This window comes from Diaporthe citri, assembly GCF_014595645.1.
Source record: "Diaporthe citri strain NFHF-8-4 chromosome Unknown scaffold_1, whole genome shotgun sequence".
In the NCBI taxonomy this organism is placed as follows: domain Eukaryota; kingdom Fungi; phylum Ascomycota; class Sordariomycetes; order Diaporthales; family Diaporthaceae; genus Diaporthe; species Diaporthe citri.
In genome coordinates this window covers 6,938,330-6,956,876 of record NW_025064846.1, presented here as the reverse complement: position 1 = coordinate 6,956,876, position 18,547 = coordinate 6,938,330, and the positions used below count along the sequence as shown (strand labels likewise).

Here is an 18,547-nt window from a genome sequence, read left to right as displayed (position 1 = left end):
GTGCGAGAACCTTTGGAGAGAGTTTCATGGTGATGATTGGGATGGTCAGCAATGAGTGGTAACTCAACGGAAGCAGACAACAACAGAGAAGCCAAAGCAAAAGAGAACAACCGAGTGGCAAAAGGTCATGGAGTTTCATAAATTGGCAAACTCTTACAAGAAAGGTTGATTCGTCACCAATCGTTCCTAACTTCATTGCGGCAGGGTCTCACCATTTCAGCATGTGCCCCGAAATGTGGAGTCTGGCCACATAGCACACCTGAAAGTGAATCTTGACAAGGATCACAATACTTTTGGCTTTCCATAGAGAAAAAACAACTGAATCTTTGTGCATCTTACGTTTCTGGTGGTTACTCCGAGGTTTGAATGTGATGGAAAGAGGCATGTTGATACTTATGTACCACATTCGCCTTGCTCTTTGGTAAGTCCATGGAACACTCTGAAGTTTCCAAGATGAAACATGCAGGAACATCCACCATACCTGAATAAAGTGGTCCCATTTGAGTCGGGAAGTCATTACCATGACCTCAAAGGCATAAGTCGTGTCTGTGCCGTCTCATTCACAAGTGCGAGCCAGGGGGCGTTCACGGGCTGGAAAGCATCTCAGCCTCTGCTGCTCACCATGACGCGGATGGTTGTAACTAGCATATCTTGATATAGCACCTTCATACCTTATGCCATCCATCACTATGGCAACGTCGAACATAGGCACCATCTTGGCGCGGATCACCTGCGCCCCCTCCATGTCTTTCTTTAGCATCCAGACCTCCTTCAAAGATGTCAAAGCTCTGTTTAGCACTTAGATCTCAAGAAATCCGGCTTCGCTTGTTTCATGTGATACCGCAGATGATCTGGCAAGAAGAAATTGGCCGCGATGAGTGGGCTGATGAGAGATGTGGAAGCTGTACGTCCTTAGTTTGACTGAATTGGACAATGGAGCTGAGAAGTGTTTCCGCCAGCTTCCACGTAGATGGTGAAGAACTTGAAAATGGTTCACTACCACGGTGGTATTTTATGATAACTCTAGTCTCAGAGAGGATGCAGATAAAGTCTTGTTCGCCCGCATGCCGCGGTCAGTCTCTTCCTCTGCGCCCATCTCTTCAAGAGCTTATTCTGCTGAGGAAAGTGCTAGACCGGCGGTGGTACGGAAGAACAAGCTTACACTCTATTTCAAAAGGTGCTCCAAAGCTGCCTCATTGTTGAAAGCGTTGCAAGTATCCCAGCTCCCCAGGTCCGTGAGACAACTATGCGCTCTGCACTTTTTCCTGTCGTTCCTTCGCTCTTCGCATTTTCTTCCAAATTCTATGGACCTTGTGCTCCGTACGGATCTGCTGCAACGAGATAGGCCGGACCACTGGATTTAAAAGCTTTAAATAGTGGATTGCATCACCGTGGGATTTAATATTAGCACGGAGATTTAGCAATTCCTACCTGACGACGAGCTCTCTGGCGCCATATTTGTGTGCGATGCTTTTTTTGGCTGGGATGATGAGAGGTAGCACGGCAAAATCCCATGTGCTTCTTTAGGTTATGGCAGCGTGCTTTAACTGATATCTGAAGAGAGTTGCCAATCCTGGTTGTCCGTTCCATATCTCTATAATCTCCAGCTGTAGCATTTTTAAAGCTTTTACTGCTGCTGATTTAAGCATGTTGGTGATGTTAGCTTGGTTTTCTTTCGGAGCTAATATTCGTGAAGTGGGCGTGAGTGACGTGAGGTTGGCCCACTTCCAGAAGGGTTTGCAAGAAGAAAAAAAAGAGTTAGCATTGATTAGAAATGAGGCTAAGAAGTGCTTAAGCTTATAGCTAAGTTGAGCAGCTGTTTGACTTAGAAAAGTAGTTGGAATTTGAGCACGTTTGTATTTAGGGATAACGCTTAAGTAGTATGGATTTGAATTCTTGAAAAATGTAAGCTTCCGTATGCCTTGATGGGCAAGCGACTTAATGAGGTATTCTTAATTTAAATCGAAAAAATTATTAGTATTGTGGCTAGTTTATTTAATAATCTGGAGAATAGTTAAAGGAAAGTGGTAAAAGGTTACTTACCTTTGTTTGTAGCCACTTGAGAACTATGATTTGGTAACCTTTATGGCTTATAAAAGACCTCTTATAGCCTAGGAAAGAGGGAAAATATTTCTTTAAGCGTCTTGGGAAGCCATTGTTGGCGAGTTTGTTGGCGAAGCAGCACAGCTGTTATTGCTGGGACCTTGGGCAATCGGTCCTACCATTTGAACTCCCGTTTTAAGACGTCGTCTTTGGGTGACTCTTCGTTGAATGTTGAATCGTTGAGGTAGATTGAGCTTAAGGTCTTGTGAATAGGTTTATCGGCTTTGCCAACAGCACTTTAGTGGTTCTAATTGTGGCCTGCTTCGTCCGCCTGGTCCAGGTTGCCTAGACCTAAGCACTCGTTTGAAGGAACGTTGGGCCCGAAGGTTAGATATTTGAGTAAATACTTTGAATCGCTGGGCTAGTGGATACTGATATTAAGCAGTAATTCACCGTTAGGCTCCTATCTATTGAGTGTTGAGAATAAAGTCCGAATTGATGTGACAATACGGCTGAGATCACTCTTAGATATAAACCGGCTGTCACCCGTGAAGGCTTTGAGGGAAGAATAATGCTCAAGCTTCACACAAAGCCATATGTAGTTCACAAGAGACCTATTGCGGTGAATTATTGACTTAAAACCAGCAAGGCGTGATGGTATCAATTTGATTCTGGCGAAGTTATGCTTCTCGTTGACCCTTTGCCACTCTCGCGATACTGTAGCGAATTCAGCGAGACTGCAGCCGTCCTCGAGTAAGGCCTGTAGTATCAGGAGCCCGACCTGTTGAGGCAAGCGACTCCAGGACATCGTTGGGGTTGTTGACTCCATTTGGAAAAGTAAAGACAGGAGAATGGATGATTCACCCAGGTAGCCGGAAAGTGTTTGCGAGAAGAATGATAGCTAGGCAGAGGATTTTAGAAACGAGTGAGCGTAACGTATATTTTTTGTGACTGCGATGGCACAGAACTACGAACACGCTAGGCACGTCGAACTCGGGTTAACTGCGCCTAAGAACACACTGATTAGGTAGCTTCTGTCACCAAGTGCGTTAGGATGCTGTCTATTCATGGAGTTTAGCATTAATTTCACCCTTGTTTGGCAACAAGAATATTAGTTTTTCCGATGAACTTGCTGTGAACGCCTGGGCACAGGTACCCAACGGCTCCCAGCACGGCTAGTCAATACATGGAGATTGAATGGGAGCTTGGTGAGGAAGGGGTGCAGATGTAGTTTGGCATTGAGGCCACATCGACCGTGTTAAGTCTAATATATGCGCTTGTGACTCCGCCAGGCGTGCTCATTTTACTATGAGAACGGATATTTGCACCCGCAAAAAAAGAGGGTACACCCATGCTACATCGCCAGCACTAAATCAACACCCACGCCCAATTCCCACGCTTAATTCATACACCTAACACCTATACACCTAGTTTATATAAGCATAAGGTTTTAGGTGTGTAGGTGTTAGGTGTATAGGTCTTATGTATATAGGTGTTGGGTAAGTCTAGCGGCCCACATCTGGTCCACCCCCTCATATGGGCCACCCCTGCACACAAAATTCACCAAACAAAACCACTATTTATTCAATGAATAAAATATTTAAATTTATATAGATTTAAACATATATATTATTTTCACTTCTCTATGTAGAAATAATATTTAAAGAATTCTATATATATTATATATACTAAGATATATATAATTATTTATCTATTACTCTTTTTATATAAATAAAGATTTCTTTATTGTTTCTTAATATATAAACGTGATATTTTTAATACAGCTTTATGATAAATATATAAAGCTAAAATTTAAATTTTACTCATTTAAAAAATCTATTAAAATACTTATAAACTTTTAAATATTAGAATTAAGATTTTAAAAATACTGTTAAGGAATATATATATATAATATTAGTGTTTCTTAACAGATTTTATTTTATAAAAAGTAGAAATATCTTTATAAATATAATTATTATAAATATAATATATTTATTTTTATATATAATTTCCTTTATAATATATAAAAGATTTAAGTTTTTTTTTAAGAAGAAATTCTCCACTTTTACTCTACTTCTTTAAATATTAAAATATAAACCTTATTTAATTATATATAATTAAAATACATTTATTTTTATATTAATTAAAATATTTAAAAATTAAATTAATTTATATAATATTAATAATAAAAGAATTAAAAGAATTATATATATAAATATAAATGTTATAAAATGTTAAAGAATTCCTTATAAATCTTAACATTTTAAAATTTTAAAGTTTAAATATTAATAATTCTTTAAGTAATCCCTTTATAATTTTTTAAATATTATTATATTTAAATATTATATATTATAAATCTATATTTAAATCTATATTAATTCTAAAAGCTTATATATTAAATAAATATATAAAATAATAAAAATATATTTATTTAATTATATATAAAAGTATTATATATATAATTTTTAAAATATTATTTATATATTACCATTGTTAGTTTCTATGTATATTCAAATCTGTCTAAAATTAGCTATTTAACCCGTTGAGTTAGAAGGGGATATATAGTGTGCAGGGGTGGCCCATATGAGGGGGTGGACCAGATGTGGGCCGCTTGACTTATATGGGTGTTGGGTGTGTAAATTGACCTGGTGATTTGCTCTAATTGGCTGCAGCTGTAGCGTGAGTGATGTACAGGTGTACCCTCCGTTTTCACGGGTGCGAAAGTCCGTTCTCTTTACTGTAGGCGATGCACGTGCATCTAGGGAAGGAGTTACAATGGCGCCAGCTGGGCGCCGTCGACCGCCCGCGGGAGAGAGAGAGGAGAGAGTCGGCTTATATAGACTGCAGAAGCGTTTAGCGGTGGTCTATGCCGATCAGTGGACTTGCAAGACCTTGGAGGTCAAATTAGGCTCGTGATATAAGCTCGTTGCTCCATGCCCATCAATGTTGATCATTTTATGGGTACATGGTGGGTCAGAAAGGTGCTACTCAGTTGGGGCTGTGTGAATTGTTCAACCTGAATATAATGAGAAAGAAATACTGCAGGCAATGAGTTAAATTCGACCGAAGTTTGTTTGGTCGGTTGGGGTGTCCCGAGAAGTAATCGAGATGTAATCTCGGCGCTCGAAAAGACATTCGTGTGCTGACGGGGCTGAGCTCTCGTGCCAGCCTCTGAGGATAGTACCTTAATACACATCACTGAGCTTTCTCTCCCATGAATCACATTCTTCTAGGTAGGGCAGCCATGTCATTGGAAACGTTTGATGAATGGTGCAAATGGTATATTCAAGTCATCAAAATAATAACATGATGTTTCAGTGAAGTCATTAAATGTCCCTCAAACCAGGTCTCAGTCGGCGGCCCGCGGTGAGACCCCCTGATAGGGGTCTCAGCCCCTGCCGTCCGCCCTGTCCTCCAGACCATTTCCCACGGGTGAAACAGAAGAGTGGGTGGGTATCAACAATCAAGTCCGCCTCAAGCCCTGTAGTAAGGACGCGGATTCTTTAGTATGTAAATCTCAAGGTGATTTTGGTATAAGAAAGGTAAAGGTAAAACATGAAAGGTTCAAGGTCGTTCCCGCCGTCTTGTAAGGACAGCGAGGTAAAAATCAAAGACATCATGGCTCGTCCGTAAAATCAAAAACAGCAAGTCCGCCAAGCTAGGGTGTGGTAGAGGTGAAGAAGTTGTGAGGCCGCCATGGACCTGTTAGATGTCCGGCCAGCGAGCAGCGAGATGTCTTCATCGTGGAGGTCATCCCGTGAGGTTTGATGTCCCCGAAAGTACTGCGGGAGAATAATGTAGCCCCATCTGTTGAAGGCGCAATCGATGCGCTCTAGGTACAGGTCAACTGAGTAGTCGGGGAGCGGGTACATTTCGGTGTGTCGCTGGGAGGCTGAAGAGAAGTAGTTGAGTCCGTGAGAAGCTTTTGGTGAAGATGCCACCGCCAAATCGCCAAGCCACCAAACTCTCTCAACTCCGATTATGCAAAATGCTTTTTCGTAGTGTCGGTCATGCCATTGGGTGTAGTGGTCTCGAATGTCGGGTCCGATGCAGCCAGGCGCTCAGCGTCTTCGTGATGTCGTGGTCGTTTCCTTCCAGTCCTTCATTTGATTCGCTCAGTAAGCACTTGTGTGAACTGCTGCTTCGTACCGACAGAGAAAATGGCCCGGGGTGATGCTCGCATCGAAGAGTCCGGTTCGAAAGTAGTGATAGAAATGTGAAGGTTGAATATGGTCTCGCGTAGCCTGCTCCAAAGGAAGCAAGGAAGCGACTCGACTTAGTCGAGTGCTGACTTCCTCACTTTCTTACATCAACGCGACGACAAGCATGCCTGCCACCCCAGCAATAGCGACATGGGAGGAGCCGAGTGACGCGGCGCCGTTGCCAAGGCCGTTGACGCCGGGAGTCTCTGAAGACGCCTTCGTGGAGGACGTCGCCGTCGCCCGGCTGGATGATGAACGAGTGACGCTGGTAGGCTCGTTGGTCGAGTTGTTCGTAGCGGTCATTGTCACAGTGTTGCTGGCCAAAGTGACGGTCTTAGTCATGGTCGAGGTCTGCGTGAGGGTTGTAGTTCCCGAGGTGGTGTCCTGCGCATAGGCGAGGAGGGGCAGAATAGCCACCGACAAAATGCTGGTCAACTGCATGGCGACGAATTCAAGATATGATATGTCTCGAATGAATCCACGGTGAAAAGATGTAGCGATATCGCGCGCGCTGGCGGCTGTCGTGTTGTAAGCCTGTCAAGTGGATGGCGCCAAGTGACCGCCTTCAGCCTTCCTCCTGCGCTCCTGAGCGGTGGGTCCAGATAACGAGAGTGTTGTTGTATTCGCGCGGAAGTAGAACACTGCTGTGCTCTGTCGAACGTATGCCTCTTTGTCTTGGGCCTGAAGTTGTAGGGTTTCGGCTGGCGATGAACGATTCGATTTTCCAGAAAACGAATGAGTCGAGATCTGGCTTGGAGGGGCGCAACAAGGTTTGCGAAGTGGTTTTATGCAGGCGAGTGTGCAAGTGAGCGTGATATCGAATGCCGAGCTGGCTGGTGTGAGTGTGCGCAGAACCTGGTTCTATCTCAAACACTGGTATCCCAATACGGGGTAAGCAGACTTTGCCAACGAAGTCCGTGGGTGAGGGAATATAGCAGCGGTGGAGCGGAGGTGAGGTGCGAGGGTTTTCTGGAGAGAGTCAAGAGAGGAGGGAAAATGCATGCCAGGGGAGTTTGGGTGACACACAGACGAAATTAAAAAGAGTGAAGCAAGCCAGGACGTTGGGACGAAAACAAGGTACCGCGGTACATTGTACCCGTGCCCGTTGTCTGGGAGGAAACCTCTAGCGCCGGACACACCAATTGGCAGGAGGAGAGGCACAACCGGCACCCGCCAAGACCGTGGGCCTTTGGATCAACGGCCTGGTGATGGCCGGGGTGGCAGAGGAGACAGAAAGAAAGTGAGAAAGGGCCCAGGGAACCCTGTCCTTGGCCTCTGTTACAAAGAGAGCGGGCAGCTGGGAGGGCAGGCGGCACAAAGTCCTAGGTACCGGGCGAATCCTCTTGGACACGCCAAGAGCGAAGGTATTTTGGACGTGCATGATCCCATCCGCGCCAGCACAGCGGGAAATTACAGGTACAATTTCCCAGGTTCAATGGTCAAGGTGCCGCGCAGACAGTTTCGCCCTCCGGTGCTGGCCAGACCCCAGCTCGTCGGCCCTGGGGGCCAGCAGACAGAGGTGTCGCGTGATATGTGTGGCCTGTATCTCTGATCTATGACCTGTAGAGTGTCTATGCAGCGGATAGCAGACGGCAGACGGTCGACGGCCGTCGTTGATGTTGATGTCCTGCTGGCCAGTCGGCTGGTCGTTGGGAGCGACTAAGCACTGCGGGTACTCAGGTGGTCTGGATGCACGGTGGAGGCCAACCGACCATTGTCCTCTGCCCTCTGCTCGAGTGTCATTCTCATTTGGCCGTGCCTAATTTTGATCATCGTCAGCCGTTTCCACTTTTGCTTCTTTGTGGTCGCAGCTGGCCCAACAATGGTCGGCGAGCGTGGCAGCCTGGCTGGGAGGGCTGAACCGGATGGGGGCGTTGGTGCTGCGCGGGAGTGGAAAATAGGATTGCACTTCTGCACGAGATCCGCCGAACTGCATCTCTGTTCCTGCATCTGTAATTTCCTGTTCCTGGCTAGGCCCAAAGGGGGACAGCCCTGTCCCGGTTGGGCCTAGCCGGCACTCCTTTGCACGGACTGTGGAGGTGCGCAGTGACGCGATGGCAGGCTGTCAGCCGAAACGGGAGAAGGAGAAGAGGGAAGAAAGGGAAGGAGAAAGGGCGGATGGCAGGATGGGGAGTCAGTGGGGGCATTTGCGATTTCTCTTTCCCTGCCCAAAGTCGCACCCAAACCACGAGGGCTGGAGGGGTGGCGCAACTAATGTCCTGCTCCTGCCCTCTCAGCCCTGGCCTGTGGAGAGACACGGCAGACCGCAAGATGCATCTCGGAAGAAGACCGTGGCCACACGTGCTGACCGCCAGGGGGTTCCTGTCGTCAGGGGGATCAATCGTCCCAGGTGCCAACAACCTTCAGGCTGTCGGTTGAGCAAGGTGCCGACACTGGCATTGATGATGGGTGGTGGTGAATGGCAGTTGGGGCTGAGCAATCAATGAAAAGCGCCACGAACAACAATCGTCCATCACACGCATGGCAACCTGAGACTCGCCTCGTCGGCTCAGCCCGATCGCTCGATCAATCATGTCCTCATCTGGGGGAGCCCCAGCATCTCCCAGGTCATGGTTTGCATGTCAACTTCGACCATCGCTGTCAAGTGCTGATCACCCCCGCAGGCCACGTCCCTTGCAACGAGTCAAGCCTTCTTCCCATCCACCTCTGCGCTTTGCTCTACCCGGCTGTGTTCAAACTCAGTTGACCACTCACACAGAAGCAATATGGCCGCAAGGACCCCGTGCTGACCGCGTGGGATTCAGCTAATGTATGCTTTCGGCATTTGCATGGGCTGCAGACCGCCTCGCGCAGCGCCCTGTTGAAGCCCGTAACCTGCAGAAACCCGCACACATCGTGCGATGCCGTGCAACTACTGCACACGGTTGCTTTTTTCGATTTTGAGGCGCGATTGTTGTGTTCGACTGACTGCTGTTTCAGGGTTGGCCCGAAGTGAGCCGTGAGGAGGAGGAGCGCGATGTGCGTGGCCAGCGCCTTGGGGGGTCAGATGCCGCAAGCCCACCCGCCATTCAGGGGCTGGCCATGGAAGGACAGTTTCACGACACCGTACACAGACACCATCGCCGGCCAGAAATTTATTAGGGGTCCCTTTCTTTCTCTGCACCCCGCAAGATGATGATGCGTCAATCAATTGTCGACTGATCATTGTCCGGCCGCAGTATCTAGCTATCACTTCCGACTGATCCTCCCGAGTTCAGCCTGGAGTGCGAAATATCCCGACCTCAATTCCCAAACATCAAATAAATCAATTCGATGCCAATTAATCTGCCGCCACTCCAAACCTCTCCTCCCATGTTCAGGGCCTGGTAGCATGTAGGCATGCCGAGCGAATCTCCACGTTGCGCTTCGCACTGACTGTTTCTCCTTGCCGTCTTGCTTTTTTTCCTTCTCCCCCCCTAGTGGGACGAACGCCAAGCTTGTGAAACGAAAGTCTTGTTTCTCATCATCAGACGGACCTTACATGATCAGACGCTTTTCAACGGGTGATTCTTGCAGGACCCATTTGTCTGCGACGCTGGCTTGCTTGTTTGCCAACGGCTGCGGCTCAATTTCCGTTTCTGCCTTCTTCAGTAGCAGCACAACCGTTGCCTACCACATTTGGTCGAAATGCCCGAGCCATCGCACCTGTACATATGATTTGGCCGCGCTGACTACATTAGCCCCTCATGCCGCATGCTTTTGGCGGCGAGGACGCATCCAGAGGAACTCACCGCCCCGATGGGCGCAGAGATTAAGACGGTGATGGCCGGACCCCGCTCGTCATGCAGCCTCTGTGTGCAAACACGACTTCCCGGAGGTTGTGATTTCGTTCAAGACATCTCATACTAATTCTGCAAGCCTCTGGGTGCCGCGCTCGTGATGACTTGTGATTCTTGGGGCCTTGGCAGCGTGGATCTCGATCGCTAGGACAGTGTAGTCACGCAGTGTTCTGACCGACAGGCAGCTCACGGAACCAAACGTACGGTTCGGTTAAACCTGCATTTGGCGAGGGCGGCATCCGGATGCTATACTTCCACCTTCAGATGTAGATGAAATTCATGTGCTCGGATTCAAGCGACCAGGAAGACGAGCAGAGAACAGCACAGTTATCGCCTGGAGATCTGCCATTCATTCCGGAATTGCTCGTGTAGCAAAGCCTAAGAATGAGGCATTCAAATTTGAACTAGGAAGCCAATATCCGGATAGTACTAGAGGCAAGGTTCCAGGCGTAAAGTGACATGATTCACTGGATAAAATCGATATTAACTCTATCGGTATTGACTCTAGAAGGGGGGGGGGGGGTTCAGTGCTTTTTATGTAGTACCTTTCGACCTCCACAAAGCCGGGACTGGCAGTCACCCAAGGTGTCACGAAGGACGAAGTGGCACTTGTCAGTTTGAATTCATCGTTGGACTCGTTGATCTTACCGGCTATGATACGAAAAGCTGGTACGACACCGCTGGGAGCACATGATTTGGAAACACTTGACGTGGCATATCAGTCCTCGGGTAATTGGAGGACCCCGGCGAACCCACAGGACGACTTGTCTCAAACAGACTGGAAAGGGTATATCGTGGCTCGAGTATTGGGCCTAGCAGCATCAGCTTCTTCATCTCTACTTCTAAGAGCCAGTGAGACTCTTACGTGTCGTTCTCAATTAAGGGAACAGTCCGAGAGGGAAAAAAGAGGTTTAGTGTTGGAGTGGCCCAGCTCGCAAATCTGACTGAAAGAGCACAGGTAGGAATACGCAGAGGGAAATATGCTAATGAGCCAAGGACAACCGTCGTGTAGTTTCAAGGAGAGATCTTCACGTAGCAAGCACAGCATCTCGGTAGCCGTCAAGATACTTCGAAGCGTTGATATTACTATCTAGATGTGGATGTGCGTCTTCGTAACAGACTTTCCATCCCGATAAGCGTCCAACACCGCGTTCACGTTCTCCGCCGTCAGGCCCTGCTTGGCGACATAGGCAGTCGGCTTGATCTTGCCCGCCTCAAGGAATCCGGGGAGGCGCTCCCAGAACCCCACGGCCAGCTCCGGGTGCGCCTGCGAGCTGCCGTACGTGTCCCGCACCTCGAAGCCGGCCTTCTTGCCCACGACCTTGCTCTCGTCCACGGGGCCGAGGGGCAGGAGCCTGGCGAGCGCGCCCTTCTTGGTGCTGGAGAGGGCGTTGAGGGCCACCACCTGGTCCTCCACGGGGCTGACGGCGTCGTAGGCGTAGACGAGGTCGTCCCCTACCACGCCGCGGATGCGCGCCAGCACCGCGTCGTGCCCGCCGTGGCGGTCGAGGACGTGCGTCGCCCCGAGGCCCTTGAGCTCGGCCTCGCTGCCGCCCACGACCACGATCCTGCCGATCCCCGCGAGCTTCGCGAGCTGGACGCCGAACCGCCCGCAGTTGGAGCCGCCGCCGACCACCAGGAGCGTGGTGCCCGCGTCGAACCCCTTGGCCTCGGCTGTCCACGGCGCCGGGATCTGGAGCACCTTGAAGAGGGCGACCAGGGGCGCGATGATGTTCGTGGGCAGTGTGGCGGCCTCGTCGTCAGATGTCCCCGCGGGGATCTTGGTGAAGGCACCGACGTCCGCGACGGCGTATTCCTGCAGCCCGTTCTGCGTGGAGCTTGGCGCGAAGCCCGGCTGGCTAACGATCCTGTCGCCGACTGCGACGCCGCTCACGCCGTCGCCGATCTTCGTCACCGTGCCAACGACGTCTAGTATGTATGTGTCAATCACCTGCTATGAAGTCTACAGTGATGTATACTGGAACATTCCAAAACACATCCGACGGAGAACCGTAAAAGGAGAAGACTTGTGCTTACCATTGGTGAGGATTGCGGGGAGGTTTTCGGCGATGAAGAGACCGTAGTCCCGGGCTTTGTAGTCGTGTGGGTTGATGCCCGCGATCTTGACCTTGACCTGGATCTGCTTGGGGCCAGGTTCTGGGACGGCCTGATCGTGGATGAGCTTGACTGGCTTTCCGATCTCAGTCACGACAAGGGCTTTCTGTGTAGTAGGAGACATGCTGTTTGTCTATATCTGCGTGTAATTGTTTGGTTTGGTGTGTGTTTAGGCGTTTTTCTTGAGTTGGTGATGAGATGTGTTGATGGAAGAAGTCATGGTGTTACCTGGGTGTAATTGAGCAGCTTTATACATTTCGTACTGCCTAATGATGTGATCGATGGCGTACACACACCTTGGCTGCATCGTGTACCACTCGACAGCCTCTTGTGCACATTAATAATTGCCAACTGTGTCCATTAGGCGCGAGTAAGCGCGAGGCGGGCTGACTGCTGACAGCTGAATAATAATCGCATCTCTTCAGTATTGCCCCGAATGAAAGACATGTGTTGAAGTGGCATGTCCAAATTCTACTCCATTCTTCGACGACAGATGTGAAACGATCACAAGTCACTTCCCCATTGATCCTTCATTCTTGAGAGCAGGAGGGTTTTGCGGGATGATGATCAATCTACAGTCCTCATTTGTATTGGGCCAGAACAGTCCATGTCTGGGTATACTTTGCCAATACTTGACTTCCACGAGGAGTCGTAAGCGGAGGTTGGATCTTGCGGAGTACTAGACATCAGTTGAAAAAGTCCGTCATGTCCGGGGCGCTGACAAAGCGGAGCGGTATTCGGGCAGTAACCAAGTCCGCTTACACTCGCGCGGGAAGTCTTGGAGGAGCGGCCTTGCAAGAACATCTGTTGATAATGGCGACGGACGACGGCGGAGAAAGCGACTCACGCTTGATAGAGACCCGCACACTACCGGTTGTCCTTGACATATGCTGCCTGAGGAAGGTTCAACCTTGAAATTGAGGATGAAAGCATATCTTGTATTTACTTTCACCTAAGAATTTAGACCGAGTGATACCATCAATGCCCTACCCGGACCCCATGCAGTTTCTATTAAGCTTGGCAATAAACATATGGAAATCAAGGTCTCTCATTTCACTCATTGCATGCCCCATTTGTCCCTTTTTCGTAGCCTTCCAGGCAATACCCGACCCTGCCTTGAGAGCCAAAACTTGTACATCAAGAGAATCTGCTGGAGTCGCTTCGCCGCGGGGAATGAAAGACGGTAGAAAAGTAATGGCCGAACACACTCGTCAACCTCGAGGAATTGACCACAATGCACCACAAAAAGGTCTAGCTCAATCATTGCCGCTGCTGAGCCGCTCAAGGGACCACATGTAATGATCCCAATGCCATGCTGTTACTCAATAATACAGGCTGAACGATAGGTGGAATGTCCTAGTCCGCAAGCAGCAGTTCAAGTGTTGATTATCTGCAGCGGCGAGGAAGCTCGTAAGCCAAGTGGTGAACAAAGAAAAGGTTTGATGGTCGTTGTGCGTCGTGAATGGTATGAAGGGTATAAGAAACGGAGAACTTGTTCGATGTGCCAACACCAAGTCCAGAAGTAAGGTAGGCCACGCACGCCGGCCTCACCGATCAATGCGAGGTTGTGGCTGCCACCCGTTGATGTAGGCCATGAGACCCATGCCCAGCAACACAACACCCATCATTGAGGCGTACGGGATGGTTTCCAAGATGGCCTGGTCCGAAACGGTGCGTTTCGACGGCGACCTCGGCGTCGGCGTGATGGTGTTTGCTCTGGACAGCGTCGGCTTGTCGTCCAATGCGTCTTCGTCAATGCTAGCGAGAGACGCCAATTCCCCATCGGCGCGGTTGGCAACGGATCGACCTCTGCTCGGTTCTCTGGCCGTGACAGTCGCGCTACGTTCCCTTCCGTTGGATTTCGACCGCGTCCGGGCTCGAGCTGCAGCCTTCAGAGCTGCAGCCTCCTCGTCCCGCTGACGGATCTGCTGAACCATTTCAGCCAATGTCTTGCGGTCCGCGTCCCGTTCCGATGTAGCCTGTTCTGCCTGCTTCTTGTAGTTGTCGACCTGGTCTCGCAACCCTTTCATCTCTGACAACATGTTGTCGATCTGTGACTGCAGTGAAGTCGTCTTGTCTTCACTGGCCTCATCTTGTGTTGTTGTCCGAGTTTCCTCGAATTGTGTATTGTCGTCACCCGTGTGCTCTGTAGGGGGCTCAAACGCTTCCGCCAATGTAGAGTCCTCGATCTGTGGTTTCGCAGATCCGTTCATACGCGAGTGGGCATCGTCTTCTAGTCGCTTGGCAAGTTCTTCTGCTGCTTCGCGCGCTTGCCTCTCTCTCTGCAACATGTCCTCGAGGTCTCTCATTTTTGAGGTCTGTGTGTCGATTTCTCGTTTGGCACTGTTCAGTGCCTCTGTCAACTGTATTATCTGGCTTAGGTTATCTTGGCGGATCGGTGATGCATTCGATGGCCCTGATTTTGGTCGCTCGGTTGTCGCGCGCTTCAAGGAAGGCACATCACCTTGGGATCTTGCCACGTCGGGTTTCTCGGGGAGAGGCTGTTGTGGCGGGGGCGCCGGAGGGTCAGAAAACCGTGTCTTCCCATCAGAGCGGAACGAGTGCGCGTTTCCATTAACCACTGGCGGCTTTGGAGGTTCTGGCAATTCGGGTTTCTCCTGATTTTTGACGTCCTCGTTGGATAATAGCGCGTCCAGAAACTTGCTGGTACGAGAGAGGTCTTGGGCCTGCTGTCGTGCATTTCGCATCTCGTTCTATAGAACGTTAGTCATTACAGCGACGGGAAATATGCCATGCCGAAAGTGACTCACCCTCAACTTCTTTACAATAAGCTCTGTTGAAAAGCTGTTGTTCATAAATGTGCGATTGTTGAATGCCACTCCAGCCGACTGGGCGTTCATCATATGTGCACCTCCAACCATCCGTCCGTTTGTCCCTGCTGAAGCTTGACTGGCAGTCCTGTTCCGGAATGGCAGGCCAGGTTGGGGCATCATCATCCCCCCATTTGCCGGGTCAAGATCCCCGAAGTTCATGTCCAGGAGGTTGTTGGACGGATTGAGGAACCCGGCATGTTCCACCTTGGCCGCGACTTTATGATGCACGACGGATTTCTGGTCTTCGCTCACGATATCGATTCCGAGCTCCAGATGGTCAGAGGACTGGAGCTCATGGGGCTCTGATTCGCGATTTTCGGGAGACAGCCGTGTTCCGTTCACAAAGGTACCATTTGACGACTTGACGTCGCGAATCCAGATCTTCCCCTGCCTGTCCGCCCATATCTCAGCATGTTGTCTCGAGAGCACCTTACTGTCGAAAAACCCATTCAGAGGGGTTGGAACCGTTTTGTTATTTGTTTGCCGACCGACGCGCAAGGTTTCGGGGTAGAAAGGGACCTGGATCGTCTTTCGCTCGAATGTTCCGTTGAGCGACAGTAGGTAGAGCACGGGCTGCCCGCCCGGTATCGTGTCTGTGAGCGGTCTCTGAGGAGCCAGCTGTCCAGGAGACTGTAATAAGGGGGACGGAGACATTGGTGCGGCTCCGTTCAGGCCATTGACCATCTGTGGGCGGGCCTGTGGCATCCTGCCGAGTTCTGTCCCTTCTAGCCTGGGACCGTTCCACTGCCCTTTCCCTTGAGGTCTCTTGCGTGGTGCCGTGTTGGGCCAGCCACCTAGATCGCCGGCTGGCGAGTGCGCGACGCCGTTGGGCTGACCATTTGTGCTGACGGCTGTTGATGTGGAAGAGCTGGATGCGCTGGACGATACGGACGAGGATGAGTTGTTGCGAGGGATTGACTTCCGAGGCATCAAGACGCCTCTAACGTCTTCAGAATTCATCGAGTTCAGGGACTGGCCACCGCCACCATTAATTCCCCATGCCGGCCGGTTGATGTTTGAGAAACTGGGAGGGCTAGCAACGGCAGTCATGAGGAAGGACTGGTCTGGGTGCTCGGTGGGGAGATGGGAATAGACGGATGCAGGCGTCGCAATATGCGTGTTCCCTGGCGCGGCGGGTGTGTGGACTGGCCCCAATCTGACACCACCATGTATGGGTCGCGGCCGCTGACGTATGGGGCAAGAAGCTCAGCGAGATGCTGGTCGGGGCCTGCTGGTGTCAGGCTTGGATGGCATTCGCGTGGTGCAGATCGCTGGTGGTGATGGGCAGGAGCGTCGAGGGGATGAAATGGCTCGGTAGATTGCTAATGTCGTCAAAGTGGAGATGTTAGCCCCGAGGTCATCGGCACGAGTTGGTGCAGGCGCAAGGCCAGCCGGGCCTGAGGCGGATGGGAATGGCTTGCAGACACGTCGACGGCGACGACGACAGGGCCAGACAAGTCAGGAGAGGAGAGCCAGACGTACTCGGCGATTGGGAGGGGGCGCAGGTGGCCGGCGTTGATGGAGACAAGTCGATGATTTCCAAAGGTCAGGATCAGGATTCAGCCTCTACGCAGTGGACTAGAGCGAACAAAGTCCAGAGCCTCTGGGCCAGTCTCCTGTTTGGTAGACTTGCTTGGCGCTTAGCGCCGCCCTGCTGTACCTAGACTCCTTTATATTAGGTACGGGAGTGTGCTGTCTTCACGGGCAGTGAGCGGACAGGGGTGTCCCACTACCCGAGTACGCCCAGAACAGCTTTTCGCACTCAACGACCAATGCAACAATCAGGATCCCATCTTTCTGAGTTTTGACCCGCTGAAGAGGTAGGAAGGGCGTTCATGCCATGTCTCCACTGAGCTACAGCAGCGAGGGTATGGCTCCATACTGCCAGGCTCACTGGATAGGAATAGCAACACGAGCAGAGATAAATGTACCAGGTCCGCTCGGCACGTGACCCTTGCAGCCCGCCTGGTCCAGTCAAGGACTACGGATACAGGCCACAGGGGGCAGTTCAGTGGAGGAGCTGGCCCGCGCTCCGAGGCTTGGAGCTGCGCTAACCACTAACGGTGGGCGGTCGGAGGAGGAGCTCTTCCAGGTGGGGAAACCGTACGGCAGACGGTAGCTGGGCGCCAAAGAGGTGGAGTGTTTTTCGTCACCCGACTGCCGTGCGACGGCGGGAGCTTTTGTTTGGACCACGAAGTTCTGATTTGACTACCTCTCCCCTCCAGACGATCCGGCAACGCCATTCGACTTGGACATTCGGCTCCATCACCCATCGCAACATGCCTGTACCGGTCAACACGGCCCACGCCGGCCCGTCCAACGTGGACAAGAGTATGCGCTTCCCGAATCATTCGCATTGCCTGTGCTAACCAGCCCTGGCGCAACAGTGAAGATGGGTGCCATGATGGGCGGCAGTAGGTTCATGCCCCAGGAGGCCATAGGGCCTTCAAGTCGTTGAAGCATGGGATCTGACGAAGCTCAACAGCCGTCGGCGTCATCATCGGCTTCATCTATGGTACGGCGACAACTCTCCTCCCCTCCACTCTTCGGACCAGCATCCTGACTGCGCCGCAGGAACTGTTAGCATCTTTCGATATGGTGCAGGACCCAATGGCATTATGAGGACCTTGGGTCAGTACATGGGAGCATCAGGAGCTACCTTCGGGTGAGTTATGCATATGCCTACCGTTGCAGAGGCGAGGAACACAGGCTCATCGCACGACTTCTCGCAGCTTCTTCATGTCCATTGGCAGTGTCATCCGCTCCGACGCCTCTCCTATCGTCCAGCAAGCCTACTGGAACTCGCGACGGAGTCCCATCATCATGGCCGCAGCCCACCGAGCCCCTTTCCCAGCGCGAAAACAATAAGACTGAAAAGAGAAGCAATACCGACCTCGACGGGCGGGCCCTACACTGGGACGTGCCTTCCGGGCATTGTACGAAGAAAATCGTGTTTTCAATGAAACTAAAGTGGCGTTTGGACATGGAGGTATCCACAGACTTCTCTGGACGACAATGACAACTCAATTCCGTCAGGCTGCCCGCCTTGAATGTGATGCCTACAGCTACCTGGTGATGAATCGCAACAGCAGCAGGATAGAAAGACAGGAGTGAGCCTTCAAAGCCCCTGGTCGGAAAGGTCGCCACACTGATCGAATCGATGATGCGTGTTGAAAGCCACCAAGTCCCATGCTCTGCCAGAGCTTTCTTAGGACAGGATGGCCTTGACATACCGCGGAATATCTGCAGCTAAGTCCAGGAATGCCCACAGCACAGCAGGTGGGCTTGAAGGGTACTCGCCGGCCCCTGCCCCTGCAGTAGCTGTTGCGGCACTGGACCCATCCCCCGTCTTTTCGCACACATCGTGGACCGGGCGACCACGCTGCTTTGACGTCAGCTGCAGGCAGGATGTAGGAGCTAGCAACGGCATATGCTGCGGCCGATGAGCAGGCGTGGAAGTACGGCGCTTGCCAGGCCACCCCGAGGCCGACTGGTCATAACGGGACGCGTGCCTGGATGTCCTCGAAAGCACGGACTATCTCGCAGTTAGTCTCGGTGTTTGGCCACGCCTGTT

The 18,547-nt window shown here is 50.9% G+C and overlaps 4 protein-coding genes across 4 annotated transcripts; 1 reads left to right on the top strand and 3 right to left on the bottom strand.

Moving 5' to 3' along the window:
* Positions 1-6,022: 6,022 nt before the first annotated feature.
* Positions 6,023-6,686, bottom strand: INS49_001838 (uncharacterized protein; the record flags this gene model as incomplete). Its single annotated transcript, XM_043162659.1, has 2 exons — positions 6,023-6,143; positions 6,352-6,686. 2 exons carry the CDS (start codon positions 6,684-6,686, stop codon positions 6,023-6,025), a joined length of 456 nt encoding a protein of 151 aa, XP_043031165.1.
* Positions 6,687-11,114: 4,428 nt separating this feature from the next.
* On the bottom strand, positions 11,115-12,263 carry INS49_001837 (uncharacterized protein; the record flags this gene model as incomplete). Its single annotated transcript, XM_043162658.1, has 2 exons — positions 11,115-11,953; positions 12,062-12,263. The coding sequence occupies 2 exons, from the start codon at positions 12,261-12,263 to the stop codon at positions 11,115-11,117; spliced, it is 1,041 nt and encodes a 346-aa protein (XP_043031164.1).
* A 1,423-nt stretch (positions 12,264-13,686) lies between these two features.
* Positions 13,687-15,627, bottom strand: INS49_001836 (uncharacterized protein; the record flags this gene model as incomplete). The annotated part of the gene is made up of 2 exons (XM_043162657.1): positions 13,687-14,853; positions 14,911-15,627. The coding sequence occupies 2 exons, from the start codon at positions 15,625-15,627 to the stop codon at positions 13,687-13,689; spliced, it is 1,884 nt and encodes a 627-aa protein (XP_043031163.1).
* Positions 15,628-17,252: 1,625 nt separating this feature from the next.
* INS49_001835 (uncharacterized protein) lies at positions 17,253-17,841 on the top strand (the record flags this gene model as incomplete). Its single annotated transcript, XM_043162656.1, has 5 exons — positions 17,253-17,304; positions 17,361-17,387; positions 17,459-17,488; positions 17,548-17,638; positions 17,706-17,841. 5 exons carry the CDS (start codon positions 17,253-17,255, stop codon positions 17,839-17,841), a joined length of 336 nt encoding a protein of 111 aa, XP_043031162.1.
* Positions 17,842-18,547: the final 706 nt, after the last annotated feature.